The sequence below is a fragment of the Scyliorhinus torazame genome, chromosome 17 (assembly GCF_047496885.1).
Source record: "Scyliorhinus torazame isolate Kashiwa2021f chromosome 17, sScyTor2.1, whole genome shotgun sequence".
Lineage (NCBI taxonomy): Eukaryota > Metazoa > Chordata > Chondrichthyes > Carcharhiniformes > Scyliorhinidae > Scyliorhinus > Scyliorhinus torazame.
The window spans coordinates 3,516,804-3,544,263 of NC_092723.1; the positions used below are offsets into that span (position 1 = coordinate 3,516,804).

Sequence of the window (27,460 nt, forward strand, 5' to 3'; positions counted from 1 at the left end):
GTAGCTTCTCCAGGTTGTCACCTCATTTTTCGGTACGCCTGATGTTGCTCTTGGAATGCTCTCTTGCACTTTTCATTGAACCAGGGTTGATCCCCTCCCTGGCTTGGTGGGAATGGTAGAGTGGGGGAATATGCCGGGCCATGAGGTTGCAGATTGTAGTTGAATACAATTCTGCTGCTGCTGATGGCCCACAGCACCTCATGGAGACCCAGTCTTGAGTTGCTAGATTTGTTCAAAGTCTATCCCATTTAGCATGGTGGTAGTGCCACACAACACAATGGAGGGTATCCTCATTGTGAAGACAGGGCTTTCTCCACAAGGACTATGCGGTGGTCACTTCTATCGATACTGTCATGGACAGATGCATCGCAGCAAGCAGATTGGTGAGGATGTGGTCAAGTATTTTTTCCCCTCTTGTTGGATCCCTTACAACCTGCTGCAGTCCCAGTATAGCAGCTATGTCCTTTAGGACCCGGCCAGCTCGGTCTGTGGTGGCACTATCGTGCCACTCTTGGTGAAGTCCCCCACCCAGAGAATATTCAGTGCCCTTGCCACGCTCAGTGCTTCCTCCAAGAGGTGTTCAACATGGAGGAGTACTGATTCATCAGCTCATGGTGGCCGCTACATGTTTATCAGCAGGTTTCCTTGTCCATGTTTAACCTGAAGCCATGAGTCTTCATGTGATCCAGAGTTAATGTTCACGACTCCCAGGGCAACTCCCTCCCGACTGTTTATCACTGTGCCATCACCTCTGCTGGGACTGCCCTGCTGGTGAGACAGAACATACCCAGGAATGTGATTTCTGGGACATTGTCAGTAAGGTATGATTCTGTGAGCATGACTATGTCAGGTTGTTGCTTAACTAGTCTGTGAGACAGCTCTGCCAACTTTGGCACAAGCCCCCAGATGTTAGTAAGGAGGACTTTGGAGGGTTGACAGAGCTGGGTTTGCCATTGTCGTTTCCGGTGCCTGTTTCGATGCCGGGTGGTCTGTTCGGTTTCATTCCTTTTTTGTATTTTTGTAGTGGTTGAATACAATGGAGTGGCTTGCTGGGCTATTTCAGAGGGCACTTAAAAGTCAACTGTGGGTCTGGAGTCATGTGTAGGCCAGACCAAGTAAGGATGGCAGATTTCCTTCCCTAAAGGACATTAGTGAACCAGATGGGTTTTTACCACAGTGGTTTTCATCATCATTAGATTTTTAATTCCAGGTATTTTATTGAGTTTAAATTCCATCACCTGCCATGATGGGATTCAAACCCGGGTCCGCAGATTATTATCCTGGGTCTCTGGATTACTAGTCCAGCAACAATACCACTGTACCACGTCCTAGGCAATTGCCTCCCAACCCAGAGAGGTGAGGTTGGTGTGCTTCTTTGAGCTGTCCCTGGAGTAGAGGACATGCCATGGGCCCAAACTCCCTGAAAAAGGGCCTGGATGTCTCTGGCGCTGGGAGCTGCTTTCTCCTTGATGGTACCTGCCTTTTGAAATGAAATAAAAATCGCTTATTGTCACAAGTAGGCTTCAAATGAAGTTACTGTGAAAAGCCCCTAGTCGCCACATTCCGGCGCCTGTTCGGGGAGGCCGGTACGGGAATTGAACCGTGCTGCTGGCCTGCCTTGGTCTGCTTTCAAAGCCAGTGATTTAGCCCTGTGCTAAACAGCCCCAATACCCTGGGTCCTGAACATTATGTACAGTCTGGTGAAGCTGGTAGGCTGCAGAGTGATACAAGTGTGCTGGCCTGGTGTTTAAATATGGCACCGGGACCTTCGACCCACCAGCTGAGTGTGGATGGACAAATTGGCTGCCGGCCCGCCAAGAGAACTCACCTGTGCATAATTTGAGGTTCCGAGTACTGAGGTTCGTGCAGGATTCACCATTCTGGCACTGCCAGAGCCACCTATTGCACTTAAGTCTCAAATTTGGAGAATTCCGCCGAATGACTCATCACCGAGGAGCAAACGCTGATTAATCTTTATGAACTTCACCTAGGCATCAACAAGGCCATGGTTTGGCCCAGTTACGATGCACATACGCAATAAAAAAGATAAAATAGTGTCAAAACAGAATCCCCAAATTCTGCACACTGCCTATAGTAAAGAAAAGTGTAAGTATTTTATAGTCTTTATTTTAAATCATTGTATTAAAATAAGATTTCAGCAATGATTTTTTTTTATAGTAATAACTGGATAAATATGGACAAATGAAAATGTCTGGCAAAGTCTGTCAGAAACCACCCATATAAAAAAAATATAGATTAAATGTAATTAAGTATACCTTTACTCTGCTGTTTTTAAGATTTGTTGATGGTTGGCTCGGACCACATTCTGATGAAGTTAGTTATTTATTTCCTCCCTTTTGTCTGTGCTTCTTTTCTGCACACCACTGCCACCAAAAGGTTACTGGTCCCATCCACAGGGCAACATCTTTGATTTGCAATACATTCACAACAAACATCAGCAATAACTCTTTTCTCATACAAATCAAATCCTAAGCAAATAATGTTCAGCACTTTTGGGAGTTATCTTTTTTATAATTTTTCCAATTAAGGGACAATTTAGCGTGGCCAATCCACCTAACCTGCACATCTTTCGACACGGGGAGAATGTGCAAACTCCACAAGGACAGTGACCCGGGGCCGGGATTGAACCTGGGTGCCTGGCGCCGTGAGGCAGTAGTGGTAACAAGTGCGCCACCGCGCCGCCCTGGGATTTATCTTAAAAAAGTCACTTACCAGTCCATCTAACTATTATCTCCATGTTGTGACTCAGTGAGTTAGTGTCTTTGCAGCTTTATGCATTGATATTGTTGATGATACTGTAGAGTAGCTGGAACTATGCAACGTCTTCATATATCTGCAACATATGATTATTAGTTGCATATAAGCCTACTTGTGACAATAAGCAATTATTATTATTAATTGGGTGTGTGCAGAGGGGGGAGGAGGCTGATATGCAGCAATTACATTTTGTATTCAAATCTCTTGGAATTATTTGCGAGTGCACATTGCAGCAACAGTGGGTAATTCCACAATCATTGGATTCCGAGCTTGAGCCAGGTAGCTAAATGAACACCAAGGATTTGCCCAATATCCACTGTAAAGACACAGGAAAGTAATTTTAAAGCAAAACAATTTCCACATTGTCTTTTTAGGTCAGTAGTTAATGGGTCAGCGGGTTTCCGCCCACAGTGCAAAGATGTGCCAGTTAGTGGGGTTACGGCGGGGGTGGGTAGGTGTCCTTTCAGAGGGTCGGTGCGGACTCGATGGGTCAAGTAGCCTCCTCCTGCACCGTATAGATTTACCCAGTGAGTGACTGGGATCTGAAATGCACTGCCTGAGCGGCTGAGGGTGCTTTTCAAAAGGGAATTGTATAGCTGACCTTAAAAGAGATGTACAGGATTCTGGTGGGGCTGGAGCAGAGCTGGCATGGGCAGGATGGGCCGAGTGGCCTTCCCCTGTGCTTCCCCACACTGTGATTCTGGGGATTAGGGAGTGATCCCCACACTGTGATTCTGGGGGTTAGGGTGTGATCTCTGTCATAATATACACCATGATGTGGAGATGCCGGCGTTGGACTGGGGTGAGCACAGTAAGAAGTCTTACAACACCGGGTTAAAGTCCAACAGGTTTAGAACATAAGAACTAGGAACAGGAGTAGGCCATCTGGCCCCTCGAGCCTGCTCCGCCATTTAATGAGATCATGGCTGATCTTTGTGGACTCAGCTCCACTCTCCGGCCCGTACACCATATCCCCGAATCCCTTTATTCTTTAGAAAGGTATCTATCTTTTTCTTAAAAACGTTTAAAGAAGGAGCCTCAACTGCTTCACTGGGCAAGGAATTCCAGAGATTCACAACCCTTTGGGTGAAGAAGTTCCTCCTACACTCCGTCCTAAATCTACTTCCCCTTATTTTGAGGCTAGTTCTGCTTTCCCCGACCAGTGGAAACAACCTGCCCGCATCTATCCTATCTATTCCCTTCATAATTTTATATGTTTCAATAAGATCCCCCCGCATCCTTCTAAACTCCAATGAGTACAGTCCCAGTCTACTCAACCTCTCGTCATAATCTAATCCTCTCAACTCTGGGATCAACCTAGTGAATCTCCTCTGCACTCCCTCCAGTGCCAATATGTCCTTTCTCAGGTAAGGAGACCAAAACTGAACACAATATTCCAGATGTGGCCTCACCAACACCCTATACAATTGCAGCATAACCTCCCTAGTCTTGAACTCCATCCCCCTAGCAACAAAAGACAAAACTCGATTAGCCTTCTTAATCACCTGTTGCACCTGCACACCAACTTTTTGCGACTCGTGCACCAGCACACCCAGGTCCCTCTGCACAGCAGCATGTTTTAACATCTTACCGTTTAAATAATAATCCATTCTGCTGTTATTCCTCCCAAAATGGATAGCCTCACACTTGGCAACATTGAATTCCACCAGCCAGACCCTAGCCCATTCACCTAACCTATCCAAATCCTTCTGCAGACTTCCGGTATCCTCTGCACTTTTTGCATTACCACTCATCTTAGTGTCGTCTGCAAACTTTGACACATTACACTTGGTCCCCAACTCCAAATCGTCTATGTAAATTGTGAACACTGATCCTCGAGGGACCCCACTAGTTACAGGTTGCCAACCAGGGAAACACCCATTTATCCCCACTCTCTGCTTTCTGTTAGTTAACCAATCCTCTACCCATGCTACCACTTTACCCTCAATGCCATGCATCTTTAGTTTATGCAGCAACCTTTTGTGTGGCACCTTGTCAAAAGCTTTCTGGAAATCCAGATATACCACATCCATTGGCTCCCCGTTATCTACTGCACTGGTAACGTCCTCAAAAAATTCTACCAAATTAGTCAGACACGACCTACCCTTTGTGAACCCATGCTGCATCTGCCCAATGGGACAATTTCCCTCCAGGTGCCCCGCTATTTCCTCCTTAATGATAGATTAAATCTTTAAGATTTAATCACCTGCTAATGCTCGCATTCCAAGCATTGTCTGGCATCTTTGAATCTGTCTATATATATGTTTCTGGAACATACCTCTTCATTCACCTGAGGAAGGAGCAGCGCTCCGAAAGCTAGTGACATCGAAACAAACCTGTTGGACTTTAACCTGGTGTTGTAAGACTTCTTACCATAATATACACCAGTATATCATGGTGCAGACACACACTGATGGACACACAGTGGGACCAATCAACACACACAACACCGCAGCCAATCATCAGTTAGAGCACACGCACTATAAAGACAGGGGGCATCAGAGTTCCCGCTCATTCGAGCTGCAGCTAGCTAGGAGGACAGAGCTCACAGCCTGCAGCACAGACGTTCACCATGTGCTGAGTGCATCGACTGGTTAGGACAAGGCAAAGGTCTTTAGTTAAAGCTAGTATCGTGTTAACCCACAGTCAGAGTATATTAAACAGTTAATGATTCAATAAAATAGTGTTGCACTATTTCAAGTGTTGGTGACCTGTATGTGTTCCACGGATCCAGAACACCCAACACAACAATCCCCACACTGTGATTCTGGGGGTTGGAGAGAGATCCCCATACTGTGATTCTGGGTGTTAGGGTGTGACCCCCATACTGTGATTCTGGGGGTTAGGGTGTGATCCCCACACTGTGATTCTGGGTGTTAGGGTGTGATCCCCACACTGTGAATCTGGGGGTTAGGGTGAGATCCCCACTGTGAATCTGGGGGTTAGGGTGAGATCCCCACTGTGAATCTGGGGGTTAGGGAGTGATCCCCACACATTGATTCTCAGGGTTAGGATGTGATCCCCACACTGTGACTCTGGGGGTTAGAGAGTGATCCCCATATTGTGATTCTGGGGGTTAGGATGTGATCCCCACACTGTGATTCTGGGGGTTAGGGAGTGATTCACACACTGTGATTCTGGGGGTTAGAGAATGATCCCCACATTGTGATTCTGGGGGTTAGGGAATGATCCCCACACTGTGATTCTGGGGGTTAGAGAGGGATCCCCATATTGTAATTCTGGGGGTTAGGGAGTGATCCCCACACTGTGATTCTGGGGATTAGAGAGGGATCCCCATATTGTGATTCTGGGGGTTAGAGTGATCCCCATATTGCGATTCTGGGGGTTAGGATGTGATCCCCACACTGTAATTCTGGGGGTTAGAGAATGACCCCTACACTGTGATTCTGGGGGTTAGGGAGTGATCCCCACACTGTGATTCTGGGGGTTAGGGAGTGATCCCCACACTGTGATTCTGGGGGTTAGAGAGGGATCCCCACACTGTGATTCTGGGGGTTAGGGAGTGATTCACACACTGTGATTCTGGGGGTTAGAGAATGATCCCCACATTGTGATTCTGGGGGTTAGGGAATGATCCCCACACTGTGATTCTGGGGGTTAGAGAGGGATCCCCATATTGTAATTCTGGGGGTTAGGGAGTGATCCCCACACTGTGATTCTGGGGATTAGAGAGGGATCCCCATATTGTGATTCTGGGGGTTAGGGAGTGATCCCCATATTGTGATTCTGGGGGTGAGAGTGATCCCCATATTGTGATTCTGGGGGTTAGAATGTGATCCCCACACTGTGATTCTGGGGGTTAGAGAATGATCCCCACACTGTGTTTCTGGGGGTTAGAGTGATCCCCATATTGCGATTCTGGGGGTTAGGATGTGATCCCCACACTGTAATTCTGGGGGTTAGAGAATGACCCCTACACTGTGATTCTGGGGGTTAGGGAGTGATCCCCACACTGTGATTCTGGGGGTTAGGGAGTGATCCCCACACTGTGATTCTGGGGGTTAGAGAGGGATCCCCACACTGTGATTCTGGGGGTTAGGGAGTGATCCCCGTATTGTGATTCTGGGGGTTAGGGAGTGATCCCCACACGGTGATTCTGGGGGTTAGAGAGGGATCCCCATATTGTGATTCTGGGGGTGAGAGTGATCCCCATATTGTGATTCTGGGGGTTAGAATGTGATCCCCACACTGTGATTCTGGGGGTTAGAGAATGATCCCCACACTGTGTTTCTGGGGGTTAGAGTGATCCCCATATTGCGATTCTGGGGGTTAGGATGTGATCCCCACACTGTAATTCTGGGGGTTAGAGAATGACCCCCACACTGTGATTCTGGGGGTTAGGGAGTGATCCCCACACTGTGATTCTGGGGGTTAGGGAGTGATCACCACACTGTGATTCTGGGGGTTAGAGAGGGATCCCCACACTGTGATTCTGGGGGTTAGGGAGTGATCCCCATATTGTGATTCTGGGGGTTAGGGAGTGAATCCCACACGGTGATTCTGGGGGTTGGGGAGTGATCCCCACACTGTGATTCAAGGGGTTAGGGAGTGATCCCCACACTGTGATTCTGGGGGTTAGGGAGTGATCCCCACACTGTGATTCTGGGGGTTAGGGAGTTAACCCCACAGTGATTCTGGGGGTTGGGGAGTGATCCCCACACTGTGATTCTGGGGGTTAGGGAGTGATCCCCACACTGTGATTCTGGGGGTTAGAGAGGGATCCCCACACTGTGATTCTGGGGGTTGGGGAGTGATCCCCACACTGTGATTCTGGGGGTTAACGAGTGATCCCCACACTGTGATTCTGGGGGTTAGGGAGGTATCCTCACACGGTGATTCTGGGGGTTAGGGAGTGATCCCCACACTGTGATTCTGGGGGTTAGGGAGTGATCCCCACACTGTGATTCTGGGGGTTAGGGAGTGATCCCCACACTGTGATTCTGGGGGTTAGAGAGGGATCCCCACACTGTGATTCTGGGGGTTAACGAGTGATCCCCACACTGTGATTCTGGGGGTTAGGGAGGTATCCTCACACGGTGATTCTGGGGGTTAGGGAGTGATCCCCACACTGTGATTCTGGGGGTTAGGGAGGGATCCCCACACTGTGATTCTGGGGGTTAGGGAGTGATCCCCACACTGTGATTCTGGGGGTTAGGGAGTGATCCCCACACTGTGAGGGTGAAAGGGGGTTTGATCTGGGGTAGGGTGGGGCCTTGCCCACACTGTGAGGGTGAAAGGGGGGCTTCAGGGTAACTCCAGGTGGGAAGTCCTCCGGGCGATGCAGCCAAACGGTCTCCCTCATTAGTGACCGAGTTTCTGACTCTATCCGTCCCTTCGGCCTGTGTGGCTTCCTGTGATATGTTGAGGTTGCGGAGCGCGGGTTTCGGGGCCGAGTCGGGCTACCTGCGCTGAAGGGCGGCCCAAAACGCGCCGTTCCAATCCTCCCGCTCGGTCCCTGAGTGAGCGGACAACCGTCGCCCGCCAGAGCGCAGCACCTGCGCACTGCCACACCGGCGCCTGCGCACTGCCACACCGGCGCCTGCGCATTCCCACAGCGACACCTGCGCATTCCCACAGCGACACCTGCGCCTGCGCATTCTCCACATCGGCGCCCGCGCACACGCACGGCGAGACCCGCGCCTGCGCACACCCACAGCGACACCCACGGCGAGACCCGCGCCTGCGCACACCCACAGCGACACCCACGCCTGCGCACTTCTACAGCGACACCCGCACTCGCACGGCGAGACCCACGCCTACGCATTCTCCACACCGGCGCCCGCGCACTCCCACAGCGACACCTGCGCCTGCGCATTCCCACACCGGCGCCCGCGCACACCCACGGCGAGACCCGCGCCTGCGCACACCCACAGCGACACCCACGGCGAGACCCGCGCCTGCGCACACCCACAGCGACACCCACGCCTGCGCACTCCGATTAGGTGGGATTGGTGGATAGGACGGGGGCGTGGCCCTTAGGCAGGGCCCTCTTTCAGAGGGTTGGTGCAGACTCCATGGGCCGAATGGCCTCCTTCTGCACTGGGGATATAATTGATTCGCAGGTGGATGGCCTGTTATCCATTTCTATCCCCACAATAAACAAGACAAGGGGCAGCACGGTCGCACAGTGGTTAGCACAGTTCTTTCACAGCTCCAGGGTCCCAGGTTCGATTCCGGCTTGGGTCACTGTCTGTGCGGAGTCTGCACGTTCTCCCCGTGTGTGCGTGGGTTTCCTCCGGGTGCTCCGGTTTCCTCCCACAGTCCACAGATGTGCAGGTTAGGTGGATTGGACAGGATAAATTGCCCTTAGTGTTCAAAAAAGTTGGGTTGGGTTGCGGGAATGGGGTGGAAGTGTGGGCTTGAGTGTGGTGCACTTTCCGGAGGCCGGTGCGGACTCGGTGGGCCAGGTAGCCTCCTGCACTGTGGATTCTCTGACTGTATGACAAGAGACCTATTCAATGACAGGAAGAGCACACTTTCTCGGCGAAGACTACATGTTCTCAGTGATCCCCGGTTAGCTCTGCGTGGAAGGCCCGTTTTCAACCACATCGAAGAAATGTTGATAAACCAGAGGGACACATCTGTGCACTTTTTAATGCCTCCTCTCCCCCCTACCCACCATCTCATTTGAGGGTTAGAATTGTCTAACTGATGTTTACAGGTGGCTTTAAAGGGGAGAAATTCAAATTATTTCCAGTTATTGAACCACATTTATCCACATAAAATAAAAATTGCATTTATGTAATGATTTTCACGATCACCCGGCAGCTCAAAGCCCTTTACTGCCAGTTAAGTACTTTTGAAGTCTAGTCACTTTTATTCTTTCACAGGATGGGGCGTCGCTGGCTTGGCCATTTATTTCCCATTGCTAATTGTCATTGAGAAGGTGGTGGTGAGCCATTTTCTTGAACCACTGCAGTCCATCTGGTGCAGTTGGATGCATAGTGCCGTTAGGGAAGGAGCTTCAGAATTTTGAACCAGCAGCGAAGGAACGACAATGTGGTTCCAAGTCAGGATGGTGTGTAGCTTCGAGGCAAGGTAATCAACCGTCCTGGATTTTACAGGATTGTCTTGTAATTTGCCTCACTGTCTCATGGCCATACATTGGTTCCCAGGGTGCCATTTCATTTCTTGAAGTGAAAATGGCTTATTGTCACGATTAGGCTTCAATGAAGTTACTGTGAAAAGCCCCTAGTCGCCACATTCCGGTGCCTGTTCGGGGAGGCTGGTACGGGAATTGAACCGTGCTGCTGGTCTGCCTTGGTCTGCTTTAAAAGCCAGCGATTTAGCCCAGTGAGCTAAACCAGCCCCTGAGCAGCAACTGGGAAAACTGCTGGAGTCAGCTCTTGCCCGAATATCTTTGGTGGCTGAGTTTGTACAGGGTACAGAAACATACAAACATACAAAATAGCCGCATAAGTAGGTTGTTCAATCCATCAAGCCTGCTCTGCCATTCAAAAAGACAGTGGCTGGCCTTTTTTAACATTCCAAGTTCCCCTTTATCACTAATACCCCTTGATTTCCTTGCTTAACAAGAATCTTTCTACCCCAGCCTTAAAAATATTCTGCTCCTGCCTCCACCATCTTCTGAGACAGAGAGCTCCAGAGTTACACAACCCTCTGAGGAAACAACATTTTTCTCAGCTCTATCCTCAGAAGGTGATCCTTAATTTTAAATCAGTGCCTCTTAATCTGGACCCCACATCCACCTGGTTGAGACCGTTCAGAATCTTATATACTTTAGTCAAATCACCCCTCACCCGGGCAGCACGGTAGCGCTGTGTTTAGCACTGCTGCCTGACGACGCCGAAGACGCAGGTTTGAGCCTGGCCCTGGGTTACTGTCCGTGTGGAGTGTGCACATTCTTCCTGTTTCTGTGTGGGTCTCACACCCACAACCCAAAGGATGTACAGGGTGGGTGGATTGGTCATGCCAAATTGCCCCTTAATTGGAAAAAAAAGACTCCACACAGACACGGGGAGCAGTGCAGACTCCACACAGACACGGGGAGTAGTGCAGACTCCACACAGACACGGGGAGTAGTGCAAACACCATGCAGGCATGGAGGAAGTGCAGATTCCACACAGACACAGGGAGAATGTGCAGACCCCACACAGACACAGGGAGTAGAGCAAACACCATGCAGGCATGGAGGAAGTGCAGACTCCACACAGACACAGGGAGAATGTGCAGACCCTACACAGACAGGGTGTGGTAGCCACCACTAACTGTATATTAGATGTAGTACGGTAAGGCTCCTGTACTAGAGGTACAGGGGTAAATCCCTGCCTGCTGGCTCTGCCCAGTAGAGCTGCTCCTATTCTGGTAGCAGCTACAGGAGGCTACACATCTTTGCTCAATAAAGCCTCGATTATTCACTACTCTCATCTTTGTAGTAATTGATAGTGCATCAATTTATTGAGCAAAGATTTTACAGCGATGGAACTTTGTATCAAGCCTGATCGCCTACAGCTGCACCCTCAAGCAGCCAACGCCACGTCGGCCTTCGACCACTGGCTAGCCTGCTTCGAAAGCTACCATCGATCATCGGCTCAACAACCCTCGGATGCACAGACGCTCCAGGTCCTTTATTCACGGGTGAGCCCTGATATTTTTCCCCTTATCCAGGATGTGCCCACTTACGCTGAAGCAATGGAGCTCCTGAAAGGACCCAAGTGCTACTTCTGTGGGCAGGCCAAACAGCCCCGGCAGCGCTGCTCGGAGCAGAGCACAACCTGCAAGACCTGCGGAAAGAAGGGACATTTTGCTGCTGTGTGCCAGGCCCGGTCGATTGCTGCTGTTTCTAGGCCCAGCATTCCTATACCACCCTACGTGCGGCCCGTGGGCGCTGCCATCTTCAACGCCGCTCGCCATGTGCGCCCCGTGGGTGCCGCCATCTTCGGCGCCATTTTGGATGGCGCCTCAGGACCCCTGCTCGTCGGGAACTTCGTCTGGCGTTCATCGCCTGGCACCACCGCCGACCAGCTCGGGGCCGACCAGTACCAGCCGCAGCTCGCCTCGATCACCCTCGACCAGTCCCGGCCTCACAACCTCGCAACCGCAACGACGACGGTGAAAATCGATGGGCACGAGACATCCTGCCTTCTTGACTCCAGGAGCACAGAGAGCTTCATCCACCCCTCTACGGTAAGGTGCTGCTCCCTCGCGGTACACCCCGTTACCCAGAGAATCTCCCTGGCCTCCGGATCCCATTCCGTGGAAATCCGGGGGTACTGCATCGCGACCCTCACCATCCAGGGCGTAGAGTTCAGCAACCTCCGACTCCATGTCCACCCCAACCTCTGTGTTGCCATGTTACTCGGTCTGGATTTCCAAAGCAATTTCCAAAGATTAACTTTAAAATTTGGCGGACCCCTACCCTCCCTTACCGTATGCAACCTCACGACCCTTAAAGTCGATCCACCTTCCTTGTTTGCAAACCTCACCCCGGATTGCAAACCCGTCGCCACCAGGAGCAGACGGTACAGCGCCCAGGACAGGACCTTCATCAGGTCGGAGGTCCAGCGGCTGCTTCGGGAAGGCATCATCGAGGCCAGCAACAGCCCCTGGAGAGCCCAAGTGGTAGTAGTAAAGACTGGGGAGAAACACAGGATGGTCATTGACTACAGTCAGACCATCAATCGGTACACGCAGCTCGACGCGTACCCCCTCCCACGCAGATCTGATATGGTCAATCAGATTACACAGTACCGAGTCTTTTCCACAGTAGACCTGAAATCTGCCTACCGCCAGCTCCCCATCCACAAGGCGGACCCGCCCATACACTGCATTCGAAGCAGATGGCCGCCTCTATCATTTCCTTAGGGTTCCCTTCGGCGTCACTAATGGGGTCTCGGTCTTCCAACGTGAGCTGGACCGAATGGTTGACCGGTAAAGACTGCGGGCCACCTTCCCGTACCTAGATAATGTCACTATCTGCGGCCACGATCAGCAGGACCACGACGCTAACCGTCGCAAATTTCTCCACACCGCCAAACTCCTTAACCTCACATACAATAAGGAGAAGTGCGTGTTCCGCACCAACTGCTAAGCCATCCTTGGCTATGTTGTGGAAAACGGAGTTCTAGGGCCCGACCCCTACCGCTTGCCCCCTCATGGTACTCCCCCTCCCCACTGCCCCAAGGCCCTGAAACGATGCCTGGGGTTTTTCTCCTATTATGCCCAGTGGGTCCCTAACTATGAGGACAAAGCCTGCCCACTCATTCACTCCACCGTTTTCCCCCTGACGGCTGAGGCCCACCAGGCCTTTAACCGCATCAAGGCAGACATCGCCAAGGCCACGATGCACGCGGTCGACGAGTCCCTCCCTTTTCAGGTCGAGAGCGATGCATTGGACGTCGCTCTGGCCGCCACCCTCAACCAGGCAGGCAGGCCCATGGCATTCTTTTCCCGCACCCTCCATGCCCCCAAAATTCGGCACTCCTCTGTTGAAAAGGAGGCCCAAGCCATCGTGGAAGTTGTGCGGCATTGGAGGCATTACCTGGCCGGCAGGAGATTCACTCTCCTCAATGAACAACGGTCGGTTGCCTTCATGTTCAATAACACACAGCAGGTCAAGGTCAAAAATGATAAAATCTTGAGGTGGAGGATCGAGCTCTCCACCTACAATTACGAGATTTTGTATCGCCCCGGTAAGCTCAACGAGCGCACAAGTGGACCGACTCCGGGCCCTACACGATGGTCTCTGCCACCCGCGGGTCACCCGGTTCTTTCATTTCATAAAGGCCCGCACCCTACCCTACTCCATTGCGGAGGTCAGGGCTATCACCAGAGACTGCCAGGTCTGCGCGGAGTGCAAGCCGCACTTCTACCGGCCAGATCGAGAGCAGCTGCTGAAGGCCTCCCGCCCCTTTGAACGCCTCAGCATGGACTTCAAAGGGCCCCTCCCCTCCACCGACCGAAACATGTACTGCCTGAACGTGGTCGATGAATATTCCCGATTCCCCTTCGCCATCCCATGCCCTGATATGACTTCTGCCAAGGTCATTAAAGCACTCAACAGCATGTTCACTCTGTTCGGTTTCCCTGCTTACGTCTACAGCGACCGGGGATCCTCCTTTATGAGCGATGAGCTGCGTCAGTTCCTGCTCAGCAAGTGCATTGCCTCGAGCAGGACGACCAACTACAACCTCCGGGGAAACGGGCAGATGGAAAGGGAGAATGGGACTGGAAGGCCGTCCTGCTGGCCCGACGGTCTAAAAATCTCCCGGTCTCCTGCTGGCAGGAGGTCCTCCCCGACGCGCTCCACTCCATCCAATCACTCCTCTGCACTGCAACTAACGAAACCCCCCATGAACGTCTCCTTGCCTTCCCCAGGAAGTCCACCTCCGGGGTTTCGCTCCCAACATGGCTGGCAGCTCCTGGACCCGTCCTCCTCCGCAAACATGTGTGGACCCACAAGGCAGACCCGTTGGTCGAAAGAATGCAACTACTGCACGCGAACCCGCAGTACGCCTACGTGGCGCACTCCGACGGGCGCCAGGACACAGTCTCCCTCCGGGACCTGGCACCAGCTGGATCCCCACCCACGGCCATGACCCGACACCCCACCCTCCGATTGCCCCGTCCTCCCACTGATTCCACTCGGGGATGAAGACGAGGACAACACGCTCCTAGAGTCACAGGCGACCAAGTTGGCGCCTGCATCACCACCGGGACCGAGGTGATTACAGCGGAGTATCAAGGCACCCGACCGACTGAACTTGTAAATTTTGCTTGAACTGTAAATTTTTCCACCACCCCCGCCGGACTCTTTTTTTAACAGGGGGTGAATGTGGTAGCCACCACTAACTGTATATTAGATGTAGTACGGTAAGGTTCCTGTACTAGAGGTACAGGGGTAAATCCCTGCCTGCTGACTCCGCCCAGTAGGCGGTGTATAAATGTGTGTGCACATCGGAGCTACTCCTATTCTGGTAGCAGCGACAGGAGGCTACACATCTTTGCTCAATAAAGCCTGGATTATTCACTACTCTCGTCTTTGTAGTAATTGATAATGCATCACAGGGGTAGAACATGAAGACTTCACACAGACACGGGAGAAATGCAGACTCCACACAGACAAGGGGAGAACGTGCCGTCGAAAGACAGGCACAGGGAGAAGTGCAGACTCCACATTGACACGGGGACAATGTGCATACCCCACACAAACACGGGGAACACGTGCAGACCCCACACAGACGCGGGTAGAACGTGCAGACGCCACGCAGACACAGGGAGACGTGCAGACTTCACGCAGACACGGGGTGAATGTGCAGACTCCACACAGAGACGGTAGAACGTGCGGACGCCATGCAGATGCAGGGAGAATGTGCAAACTCCACACAGATACAGGGAATAGTGCAAACTCCCCACGGACATGGGGAGAAGTGCAGATTGCACGCAGACACGGAGAGAAAGTGCAGACTCCACACGGACACGGGGAGTAGTGCAGACACCACGCAGACACGGGGAGAAGTGCAAACTCCACACAGAAAAGGGGAGGAGGGCAGACTCCACACTGACACGGGGAGTAGTGCAGACTCCACACAGACACGGGTAGAACGTGCAGACTTCATACAGACATGGGGAGTAGTGCAGACTCCACACGGACACGGGGAGTAGTGCAGACTCCGCACAGACACGGGGAGTAGTGCAGACCCAACACAGCCACGGGGAGTAGTGCAGACTCCACACGGACACGGGGAGTAGTGCAGACTCCACACAGACACAGGCAGTAGTGCAGACTCCGCACAGACACGGGGAGTAGTGCAGACTCCGCACAGACACGGGGAGTAGTGCAGACTCCACGGAGACACGGGGAGTAGTGCAGACTCCACACACACACGGGGAGTAGTGCAGACTCCACGGAGACACGGGGAGTAATGCAGACTCCGCATAGACACGGGGAGCCGAGGCTGGAAATGAACCCGGGACCCTGATGCTGTGTTCGAGGTTTTGATGTTTTTTTTCTCATTTGATTTTCCTGCCGGGTGTGAGTTTTGGATCAAAATGGGGACCAGGCGGTCCGGGGGCGCGCACGCAGTCCAGTGGGTGGGGGAGCGCGCACGCCGGTACAGGGGGGGCGCGCACGCAGGTACAGGGGGCGCGCACGCAGTCCAGTGGGTGGGGGAGCGCGCACGCCGGTACAGGGGGGCGCGCACGCAGGTACAGGGGGCGCGCACGCAGTCCAGTGGGGGGGGGGCGCGCACGCAGTCCAGTGGGTGGGGCGCGCACGCAGTCCAGTGGGGGGGGCGCGCACGCAGTCCAGTGGGGGGGGCGCGCACGCAGTCCAGTGGGGGGGGGGCGCGCACACAGTCCAGTGGGGGGGGGCGCGCACGCAGTCCAGTGGGGGTGGGGGGGGTGGGGGGGGGGGGGGGGGCGCGCATGCAGTCCAGTGGGGGGGGGGCGCGCACGCAGTCCAGTGGCGGGGGCGCGCGCACGCAGTCCAGTGGGGGCGCGCACGGCGGGCGCGCGGGGCATGCTGGGTGTGTAATGGCGGTGCAGTCGGACAGCAGCGAGCAGCCGGGCCCGGGCCTGTTGTCGGCGGCGCCGGAGGAGGAAAGCGGCGGGAAAGAGGTACCGGGGGGGGGGGGGGGAGACAGTAACTAACCCCTGGGGGGGGGGGAGACAGTAACTAACCCCTGGGGGGGGGGGTGAGACAGTAACTAACCCCTGGGGGGGGGGGGGGGGAGGGAGACAGTAACTAACCCCTGGGGGGGGGGGGGTGAGACAGTAACTAACCCCTGGGGGGGGGTGAGACAGTAACTAACCCCTGGGGGGGGGGGGGGGGAGGGAGACAGTAACTAACCCCTGGGGGGGGGGGGGTGAGACAGTAACTAACCCCTGGGGGGGGGGGAGACAGTAACTAACCCCTGGGGGGGGGGGTGAGACAGTAACTAACCCCTGGGGGGGGGGGGGGGGAGGGAGACAGTAACTAACCCCTGGGGGGGGGGGGTGAGACAGTAACTAACCCCTGGGGGGGGGTGAGACAGTAACTAACCCCTGGGGGGGGGGGGGGGGGGAGACAGTAACTAACCCCTGGGGGGGGGGGGGGGGAGACAGTAACTAACCCCTGGGGGGGGGGGGGTGAGACAGTAACTAACCCCTGGGGGGGGGTGAGACAGTAACTAACCCCTGGGGGGGGAGACAGTAACTAACCCCTGGGGGGGGGGTGAGACAGTAACTAACCCCTGGGGGGGGGGGGGTGAGACAGTAACTAACCCCTGGGGGGGGGGTGAGACAGTAACTAACCCCTGGGGGGGGGGGGAGACAGTAACTAACCCCTGGGGGGGGGGGGAGACAGTAACTAACCCCTGGGGGGGGGGGGAGACAGTAACTAACCCCTGGGGGGGGGGGGGAGACAGTAACTAACCCCTGGGGGGGGGGGTGAGACAGTAACTAACCCCTGGGGGGGGGGGAGACAGTAACTAACCCCTGGGGGGGGGGGGGGAGACAGTAACTAACCCCTGGGGGGGGGGGGTGAGACAGTAACTAACCCCTGGGGGGGGGGTGAGACAGTAACTAACCCCTGGGGGGGGGAGACAGTAACTAACCCCTGGGGGGGGGGGGTGAGACAGTAACTAACCCCTGGGGGGGGGGGTGAGACAGTAACTAACCCCTGGGGGGGGGGGGGTGAGACAGTAACTAACCCCTGGGGGGGGGGGTGAGACAGTAACTAACCCCTGGGGGGGGGGTGAGACAGTAACTAACCCCTGGGGGGGGGGGGGTGAGACAGTAACTAACCCCTGGGGGGGGGGTGAGACAGTAACTAACCCCTGGGGGGGGTGAGACAGTAACTAACCCCTGGGGGGGGGTGAGACAGTAACTAACCCCTGGGGGGGGGGGGTGAGACAGTAACTAACCCCTGGGGGGGGGGGTGAGACAGTAACTAACCCCTGGGGGGGGGGTGAGACAGTAACTAACCCCTGGGGGGGGGGGGGGTGAGACAGTAACTAACCCCTGGGGGGGGGGGTGAGACAGTAACTAACCCCTGGGGGGGGGTGAGACAGTAACTAACCCCTGGGGGGGGGAGACAGTAACTAACCCCTGGGGGGGGGGGGGGGAGAGACAGTAACTAACCCCTGGGGGGGGGGGGAGAGACAGTAACTAACCCCTGGGGGGGGGGGGGGGGGGTGAGACAGTAACTAACCCCTGGGGGGGGGGTGAGACAGTAACTAACCCCTGGGGGGGGGGGTGAGACAGTAACTAACCCCTGGGGGGGGGGTGAGACAGTAACTAACCCCTGGAGGGGGGGGGGGGACAGTAACTAACCCCTGGAGGGGGGGGGAGAGAGACAGTAACTAACCCCTTGGGGGGGGGGGGGGGAGACAGTAACTAACCCCTGGGGGGGGGAGAGACAGTAACTAACCCCTGGGGGGGGGGTGAGACAGTAACTAACCCCTGGGGGGGGGGGGGTGTGACAGTAACTAACCCCTGGGGGGGGGGGAGAGACAGTAACTAACCCCTGGGGGGGGGGGGGTGAGACAGTAACTAACCCCTGGGGGGGGGGGGGTGAGACAGTAACTAACCCCTGGGGGGGGGGGTGAGACAGTAACTAACCCCTGGGGGGGGGGGTGAGACAGTAACTAACCCCTGGAGGGGGGGGGGGACAGTAACTAACCCCTGGAGGGGGGGGGAGAGAGACAGTAACTAACCCCTTGGGGGGGGGGGGGGTGACAGTAACTAACCCCTGGGGGGGGGAGAGACAGTAACTAACCCCTGGGGGGGGGGGGTGAGACAGTAACTAACCCCTGGGGGGGGGGGGGTGTGACAGTAACTAACCCCTGGGGGGGGGGGGGAGACAGTAACTAACCCCTGGAAGGGGGGGGGGGCAGTAACTAACCCCTGGAGGGGGGGGGAGAGAGACAGTAACTAACCCCTTGGGGGGGGGGGGGGGGAGAGACAGTAACTAACCCCTGGGGGGGGGGGGTGAGACAGTAACTAACCCCTGGGGGGGGGGGGAGACAGTAATTAATCAACTGGAGGGGGGGGGGGAGAGACAGTAACTAACCCCTGGGGGGGGGGGAGAGAGACAGTAACTAACCCCTTGGGGGGGGGGGAGACAGTAATTAACCCCTTGGGGGGGGGGGGGAGAGACAGTAACTAACTCCTGGGGGGGGGGGGGGGAGAGACAGCAACTAACCCCTGGGGGGGGAGACAGTAACTAATCCCCTGGGGGGGGGAGAGACAGTAACTAATCCCCTGGAGGGGGGGGGGAGACAGTAACTAACCCCTTGGGGGGGGGGGGGGGAGAGACAGTAACTAACCCCTGGGGGGGGGGGGGTGAGACAGTAACTAACCCCTGGGGGGGGGGGGAGACAGCAACTAACCCCTGGCCGGGGGGGGGGGGGGGAGACAGTAACTAACCCCTGGGGGGGGGAGACAGTAACTAATCCCCTGGGGGGGGGGTGGGAGACAGTAACTAATCCCCTGGAGGGGGAGGGAGACAGTAACTAACCCCTGGGGGGGGGGGGGGGGGAGAGACAGTAACTAACCCCTGGGGGGGGAGACAGTAACTAACCCCCGGGGGGGGGGGGGAGAGAGACAGTAACTAACCCCTGGGGGGGGGGGGGGGGTAGACAGTAACTAACCCCTGGGGGGGGGAGACAGTAACTAACCCCCGGGGGGGGGGGGAGAGACAGTAACTAATCCCCTGGGGGGGGGGGGGAGACAGTAACTAACCCCTGGGGGGGGGGGCAGTAACTAACCCCCTGGGAGGGGAGAAGGGGACAGTAAGTCACCCACTCGGGGCGGTTGGTGCTGTGATCGGCCCGGCTGCCTCACGGTGCCCTGGAACCGGGTTCAATTCCAGCCTCGGCTCACTGTGTGAAGTCAGCGCTTCTCCCCGCGTCTGCGTGGCATCTGCACGTTCTTCGTGTGTTCGCGTAGCGTGTGCACGCTCTCCCCGTGTCTGCGTGGCGTCTGCATGTTCTCCTCGTGTCTGTGTGGCGTGTGCACGTGCGCCCCATGTCTGAAATAGTTGAAATTTACTAAATTAAATGTTTTGATCACAAAGGTGAACTTTGATTTTTCTTTTGTTTATCTCCTTTCGAACGCATCCATGTGCAAAGTCTGCCAAATTTCATTCATCTTAGTGCTTCATTTTACAAATATAGTTATGCTCAACAATATAACAATCCAAAAACGTTTGAAGTTGGCAAATGCAGCAACAGACTTTTATCAGTTTGTAAAAATGTATTTTGATGTCATTCCTAAGAGGTTTGCTTATTTTACTGATGTCGGAATGCAGTCTCTGTTGAGCTGCTCGGTCCAACAACTGTATAGAAGATAATTTTAATTGGTGTGCTTATAGTTTCATTTGTATTTACTTAATGCATTTAATTTTGAAGAGGGATTTTTGCTTTGAATTATTGATCCTTATCAGGCATATCATCGGACAAAAACAGAAAATACTGGACAATCTCATCAGGTCTGACAGCACCTGTGGAGAGAGAAGGGAGCTGACGTCTCGAGACAGGATGATTTTTTGCCAAAGCTCCCTTCTCTCTCTCCTCAGATGCTGTCAGACCTGCTTAGATTGTCCAGCATTTTCTGTTTTGTTTAAATTCCTTCATCAGTTGTAATTATGTTTTTGTCTTATTTGCTTAAATCCTAGGACACCCTGTCATGATGCTGAAATGCACAGATGGGTGTTGGCATGATATTTTGACACAATTAAAGGAACATATTGAAGAAAATGCTTGTTATATGTTCCATGTTGTTCATGTCAGTAAATGATTTGAAGCATTATCAGTACCATTGTACAAAGAGTAGCAGGAGTGGAACAATAGGGGTCCTTTTATTTTAGAACATTCTAAATGTAGTCATATTCTGCACTGCCCTGTGAATTGAGGCATTTATTGCTCACTATTCTCTTTTCTTTCACAGGTGAAAAATGAGAATCGGGCCCAGATGGAGTTATATGATAATTTGATTAATGATATAATAGGGGTAAACAATGAGTTAAAGACAGAAAAGGACAAGTGCTCTTCAAAGGATACACCTCCAACTACTGCAGTTCCAGACAAAGCTGATCCTTCTAAATCATCTTTACCGGATAGGACTAAAGAACCAACTTCTGAGATCAAGCCTATGTTGATTGGAAATCTGACATGGGTGAGCATTACTTTTTGTCGCTATGATATAAGACCATAAGACACAGGAGCAGAAATAGCCCATTTGGTCCATCGTGTCTGCTCCGCCATTCAATCATGGCTGATATGTATCTGATCCCCATTCTCCTGCCTTCTCCCCATAACCCCTGATCTCCTTATTAATCAAGAACCTATCTACCTCTGTCTTAAAGACATTCCTCATGAGAAATTCTTCCTCATCTCGGTTTTAAAGGATCGTCCCTTTAGTCTGAGATTGTGTCCTCTGGTTCTAGTTTTTCCGACTGATGGAAACATTCTCTCCACGTCCACTCTATCCAGGCCTCGCAGTATCCTGTAAGTTTTAGTAAGATCCCCCCTCATCCTTCTAAACTCCAACGAATACAGACCCAGAGTCTTCAACCGTTCCTCATACGACAAACTCTTCATTCCAGGGATCATTCTTGTGAACCTCTTCTGGACCCTTTCCAAGGCCAGCAAATTCTTCCATAGGTACGGGCCCCAAAACTGCTCACAATACTCCAAATGGGGTCTGACCAGAGCTTTATACAGCCTCAGAAGTACATCCCTGGTCTTGTATTCTATCCCTCTCGACATGAAGGCTAACGTTGCATTTGCCTTCCTAGCTGCTGACTGAATCTACACGTTAACCTTTTAAAAAAAAATAATTTATTGAAGGCATATCCAAAGCATATTGAGAATACAAAGACAGGAACAATCCATAAATAACATTAAACAACAACAAACACCGCATAACATATTAACAATGCAAATAACACTAACAGAAACCCATATACAAATATGATTGCAACGCCCTCAACTAGAAAGAAAGTTATAATTTTAATCCTTGCGCCCTAGCCTGATCCACCCTCGGAAACTCCAACAGATCGAGTAATCTACTTCTCATTTTGTTCCCTGATTGGTATAGCCTTCGATAAAAGGACACAAAGATTATATTAATCCCCGCAGGGTCATAGAGTCATAGATGTCTATAGCATGGAAACAAGCCCTTTGGCCCAGCTTGTCCATGCCGCCCAGTTTCTATCACTAAGGTAGTCCAACTTGCCCGCATTTATCCCATATCCCTCTATACCCACCCTGCCCATGAAACTGCCTAACTGTTTTTTAAAGGAAAAATTGTACCCGCCTCTATCACTGCCTCTGGCAGCTCATTCCAGATGCTCACCACCCTCTGTGTGAAGAAATGTCCCCTCTGGTCTCTTTTGTGTCTCTCCCTCTCACTTTAAACCTATGCCCTCTAGTTTTAGACTCTACCTTTGGGAAAAGATGTTGACTATCTACCTTATCTATGCCTCTGATTATTTTATAAACCTCTATAAGATCACCCCTAAGCCTCCTACTCTCCAGTGAAAAAGGCCCCAACCTATCCAGCCTCTCCTGATAGCTCAGACCATCAAGTCTACCATCCAATCTTCAGGCACCTCTCCTGGGGCTATTGATTTAAATATCTCAGCTAGGGGGCCCGCAATTTCCTCCCTAGCCTCCCACAACGTCCTGGGATACATTTCATCAGTTCCCCGGGATTTATCTATTTTGATGCGCTTTAATACCTCCAGCACCTCCTTCTCTGTAATATGTACACTCCTCAAGACATCACTTTTTGTTTCCCCAATTCCTAACATTTGTGCCTTTCTGAACAGTAAATACTGACTAGAAATATTCATTTAGGACCTCTCGCATCCATTGTGGATCTGCACATAGATTACCTTGTTTATCCTTATGAGGCCCCACCCTCTCCCTAGTCACCTGTTTATCCATAATGCATCAGTAAAAGCTCTTTGGATTTTCCTTTGCCTTATCTGCCAAGACAATCTCATGTCCCCTTTTTTGCCCTCCTGATTTCTCTCTTAACTCTACTCCGACAAACCCTATACTCTTCAAGGCATCCTTTTGATCCCAGCTGCCTATGCTTGTCATATGCCTCCTTCCTTTTGAGCATGGTCTCAATATCCTGAGTCATCCATTCCCTCCTATGAGCCTTACCCTTCACTCTAAGAGGAATGTGCTCACCTTGAACCCTAGTTAATACCTTTTTGAACGATTCCCACTTACCAGCTGCCCCATTGCCTGCAAATAGGCACCCCAATTAACTTTTGAAAATTCCCGCCTAATACCCTGGCAATTGGCCTTGTCCCAATTAAAAATTTTAACTTTTGGGCCAGAACTATCATTCTCCATAGCTATCTTAAAACTAATAGAATTATGGTCACTGGTTCCAAAATGATCCCTCACCAACACTTCCGTCACCTGCCCTTCCTTATTTACCAAGAGGAGGTCAAGTTTCGCCCCTCCCTGGTCGGGTCATCCACATATTGAAAGAGAAATTCCTCCTGAATACACTCAACAAATTTCTCTCCATCCAAACCCCTAGTGCTATGGCTGTCCCAGTTAATGTTGGGAAAGTTAAAGTCCCCAAATATTACCACCCTATTTTTCTGGCAGCTATCTGTAATCTCTTTACATATTTGCTCCTCGATATCCCGCTGACTATTTGGGGGCCTATAGGACAATCCTATCAAAGTGATCTCACCCTTATTTTTCAGTTCTCCCCATATAGACTCTGGACGAACCCTGGGATATATCCTCTCTCTGTACTGCCGTGATACTGTCCCTAATCAAAAACGCAACTCCCCCATCTCTCTTAACCTCCTGTTATATCTTTCCTATAGCATCTCTATCCCGGAACATTGAGCTGCCTGCCCTGCCCCTCCTTTAGCCATGCTTCGGTAATAGCTATAATATCCCAGTCTCATGTACCTATTCATGCCCTGAGTTCATCTGCCTTGCCCGTTAGGCCTCCAACATTGGAATAAACACAGTTCAATCCGTTTCTCTGCCTTCCACTTTTCTTCTGATTGACTTTTGTTTCTATCCTCTCTTTACTACCCTCCAACTTCCTGCATTGGTTCCCATCCCCCTGCCACATTAGTTTAAACCCTCCCCAACAGCGCTAGCAAACAATCCCCCCCATGGACATTGGTTCCAGTCCTGCCCAGGTGTAGATCATCCGATTTGTAATGATCCCACCTCTCCCAGAACAGGTTCCAATGTCCCAAACAACTGAATCCCTCCCTCCTGCACCATCTCTCAAGCCACGCATTCATCCTGTCTATCCTGTCATTCCTACTCTTGACTCGCACGTGGACTGGTAGCAATCCCGTGACCACCTCTTTTCCCCCTCGTCCCTAAGTCTACCTATAACCCGAGCCGCTGCCTGCTTCCTCAATTGATGGGCGCGCATCCTACCAGACTTCTCTCCATGTTCGTACAAGAACCACCTGGCGACTTCCGGGTGCGGCGATGACCAGCTGAGTCGCACGTTTCGGCAGCTCCCGGTGAAACAGACTTTTGGGCTCTTGATAGGCGCCCCAACGGCAATTTTGACGGCTAAAAACACTGCGGTAAACCAGAAGGGAATCCCCCCTGGATACGGATGAAAAAAGGAGGAGAAAGTGGCCAGATTGCAGTGGATCCTTTAGAACAGCGGCAAGGAAGGCAAGCAAAAACCAAGATGGCGTCGGAAGGTGGCAGTTTAACATGGGGCCCTGAACAACAAGAGTTCTTGAAATGCTGTGTGGAAGAGCTCAAAAAGGAAATGAAGAAAGAGCTGTTGGCCCCGATACTACAGGCGATCGAAGGGCTAAAGGAGGAACAAAAGACCCAGGAGCGGGAGCTTCGGGTCGTGAAGGCAAAGGCAGCCGAGAATGAGGACGACATACAGGGCCTGGTGGTGAAGACGGAGATGCATGAGGCACATCAGAAACGATGTGTGGAAAGGTTGGAGGCACTGGAGAACAACGCAAGGAGGAACAACCTGAGGATTCTTGGTCTTCCTGAAGGTGCGGAGGGAGCGGACGTCGGGGCATATGTGAGCACGATGCTGCACTCGCTAATGGGAGCGGAGGCCCTGGCGGGTCCGTTGGAGGTGGAGGGAGCATACCGAGTGATGGCGCGAGGACCGAGAGCAGGAGAAATTCCCAGAGCCATAGTGGTGAGATTCCTCCGTTTTAAGGATGGAGAAATGGTCCTTAGATGGGCAAAGAAAACTCGGAGCAGTAAATGGGAGAACGCGGTGATCCGCGTTTATCAAGACTGGAGTGCGGAGGTTGCGAGAAGGAGGGCGAGCTTTAATCGGGCCAAGGCGGTGCTTCATAAAAAGAAGATAAAATTTGGAATGCTGCAACCGGCAAGACTGAGGGTCACATATCGAGGGAGGCACCACTACTTTGAGACGGCGGATGAAGCGTGGACTTTTATTGTGGAAGAAAAACTGGAATGAGCGGGTTATTAAAAAGAACGTTTGAACAAAGTGGTGGGGCGAATGTGGGGGGCGAAGAGGGGGGTTAAAAAGGGGGGAAAGAGGAGTTTTATGTACTAATCCTGCGATGTGGTAACTTTTCTCTCTCCCACAGGTGGTGGTGGGGGGAGGGGGGGAGGTGGAGGAGATGGGGTGTTGGCCATTGGGGGCGGGGCCAAGGGAGAAGCGCGGGCTTGGTTCCCGCGCTATGATAATCATGGCGGGAATAGAGAAGCAGGAAGGAGGGGGCGTCGCATGGTGCGAGCCGAGGTCACGGGGGGAAGCCGAGGTCGGCCAGAGTTTGCTGACTTCTGGGAGCAACATGGGGGGAGTAATTACGCTAGCGGGGGGGGGTTGGGAGGGGGGAATTACTGGGTTGCTGCTGCTGGGGAGAGGGGGGAGCTGGTATGGGAAGGGATGGGCGGGGGGGCACCGCCTGGGGGAGATACAGCTGCGTGGGAACCGGGTGAGGAGCTAGAAAAAGGGGATGGCTAATCGACAAGGGGGGGGTAGGAAGCCCCCCAACCCGGCTGATCACGTGGAACGTGAGAGGGCTGATGGGCCGATAAAGAGGGCACGGGTACTCGCACACCTTAAGAAACTTAAGGCAGATGTGGTTATGTTACAGGAAACGCACCTGAAACTGATAGACCAGGTTAGGCTACGCAAAGGATGGGTGGGGCAGGTGTTCCATTCGGGGCTAGATGCGAAAAACAGGGGGGTGGCTATATTAGTGGGGAAGCGGGTAATGTTCGAGGCAAAGACTATAGTGGCGGATAACGGGGGCAGATACGTGATGGTGAGTGGCAAACTACAGGGGGAGACGGTGGTTTTGGTAAACGCATATGCCCCGAACTGGGATGATGCCAATTTTATGAGGCGGATGCTAGGACGCATTCCGGACCTTGAGATGGGAAAGCTGATAATGGGGGGAGATTTTAATACGGTGTTGGAACCAGGGCTGGATAGGTCGAAGTCCAGGACTGGAAGGAGGCCGGCAGCAGCCATGGTACTTAAAGATTTTATGGAGCAGATGGGAGGTGTAGACCCGTGGAGATTTAGCAGACCGAGGAGTAAGGAGTTCTCGTTTTTCTCCTATGTCCGTAAAGTCTACTCGCGAATAGACTTTTTTGTGCTGGGAAGGGCGTTGATCCCGAAGGTGAGGGGAACGGAGTATACGGCTATAGCCATTTCGGATCACGCTCCACACTGGGTAGACTTGGAGATAGGGGAGGAAACAGGAGGGCGCCCACCCTGGAGAATGGACATGGGACTAATGGCAGATGAGGGGGTGTGTCTAAGGGTGAGGGGGTGCATTGAAAAGTACTTGGAACTCAATGATAATGGGGAGGTCCAGGTGGGAGTGGTCTGGGAGGCGCTGAAGGCGGTGGTTAGAGGGGAGCTGATATCAATAAGGGCACATAAAGGGAAGCATGAGAGTAAGGAACGGGAGTGGTTGCTGCAAGAACTTTTGAGGGTGGACAGACAATATGCGGAAGCACCGGAGGAGGGACTGTACAGGGAAAGGCAAAGGCTACATGTAGAATTTGACTTGCTGACTACGGGCACTGCAGAGGCACAATGGAGGAAGGCACAGGGTGTACAGTACGAATATGGGGAGAAGGCGAGCAGGTTGCTGGCACACCAATTGAGGAAAAGGGGAGCAGTGAGGGAAATAGGGGGAGTGAGGGATGAGGAAGGAGAGATGGAGCGGGGAGCGGAGAGAGTGAATGGAGTGTTCAAGACATTTTATAAAAAATTATATGAAGCTCAACCCCCGGATGGGAGGGAGAGAATGATGGGCTTTTTGGATCGGCTGGAATTTCCCAAGGTGGAAGAGCAGGAAAGGGTGGGACTGGGAGCACAGATTGAGGTAGAAGAAGTGGTGAAAGGAATTAGGAGCATGCAGGCGGGAAAGGCCCCGGGACCGGATGGATTCCCAGTCGAATTCTATAGAAAATATGTGGGCTTGCTCGCCCCGGTATTGACGAGGACCTTTAATGAGGCAAAGGAAAGGGGACAACTGCCCCCGACTATGTCTGAAGCAACGATATCGCTTCTCTTAAAGAAGGAAAAGGATCCGCTACAATGCGGGTCCTATAGACCTATTTCCCTCCTAAATGTAGATGCCAAGATCCTGGCCAAGGTAATGGCAATGAGAATAGAAGAATGTGTCCCGGGGGTGGTCCACGAGGACCAAACTGGGTTTGTGAAGGGGAGACAGCTGAAC

The 27,460-nt window shown here is 52.8% G+C and overlaps 2 protein-coding genes across 5 annotated transcripts in view; one reads left to right on the forward strand and one right to left on the reverse strand.

Annotated features, from left to right (window-relative positions):
* LOC140393646 (acidic mammalian chitinase-like) overlaps positions 1-8,305 on the reverse strand; it is an 89,294-nt gene extending 80,989 nt beyond the window's left edge. Inside the window, exons 1-2 of the mRNA XM_072479926.1 lie at positions 8,203-8,305; positions 2,734-2,854 (exon numbers count right to left, since the gene is read on the reverse strand). Of these exons, the coding sequence (XP_072336027.1) occupies positions 2,734-2,758 (25 nt within the window). The 5' untranslated portion in view covers positions 2,759-2,854; positions 8,203-8,305. The remainder of the gene's footprint in view (positions 1-2,733; positions 2,855-8,202) is intronic.
* Positions 8,306-16,286: 7,981 nt separating this feature from the next.
* The window catches only part of LOC140393634 (uncharacterized), a 130,368-nt gene continuing 119,194 nt past the window's right edge, over positions 16,287-27,460 (forward strand). For all 4 annotated transcript variants that reach the window (XR_011935700.1, XR_011935701.1, XM_072479909.1 and 1 more), the window contains exons 1-2: positions 16,287-16,377; positions 20,689-20,916. Coding sequence is in view for 2 of the 4 variants with exons in the window: in XM_072479909.1 (XP_072336010.1) it covers positions 16,294-16,377; positions 20,689-20,916 (312 nt within the window). In the remaining 2 variants the exon portion in view is untranslated. The remainder of the gene's footprint in view (positions 16,378-20,688; positions 20,917-27,460) is intronic.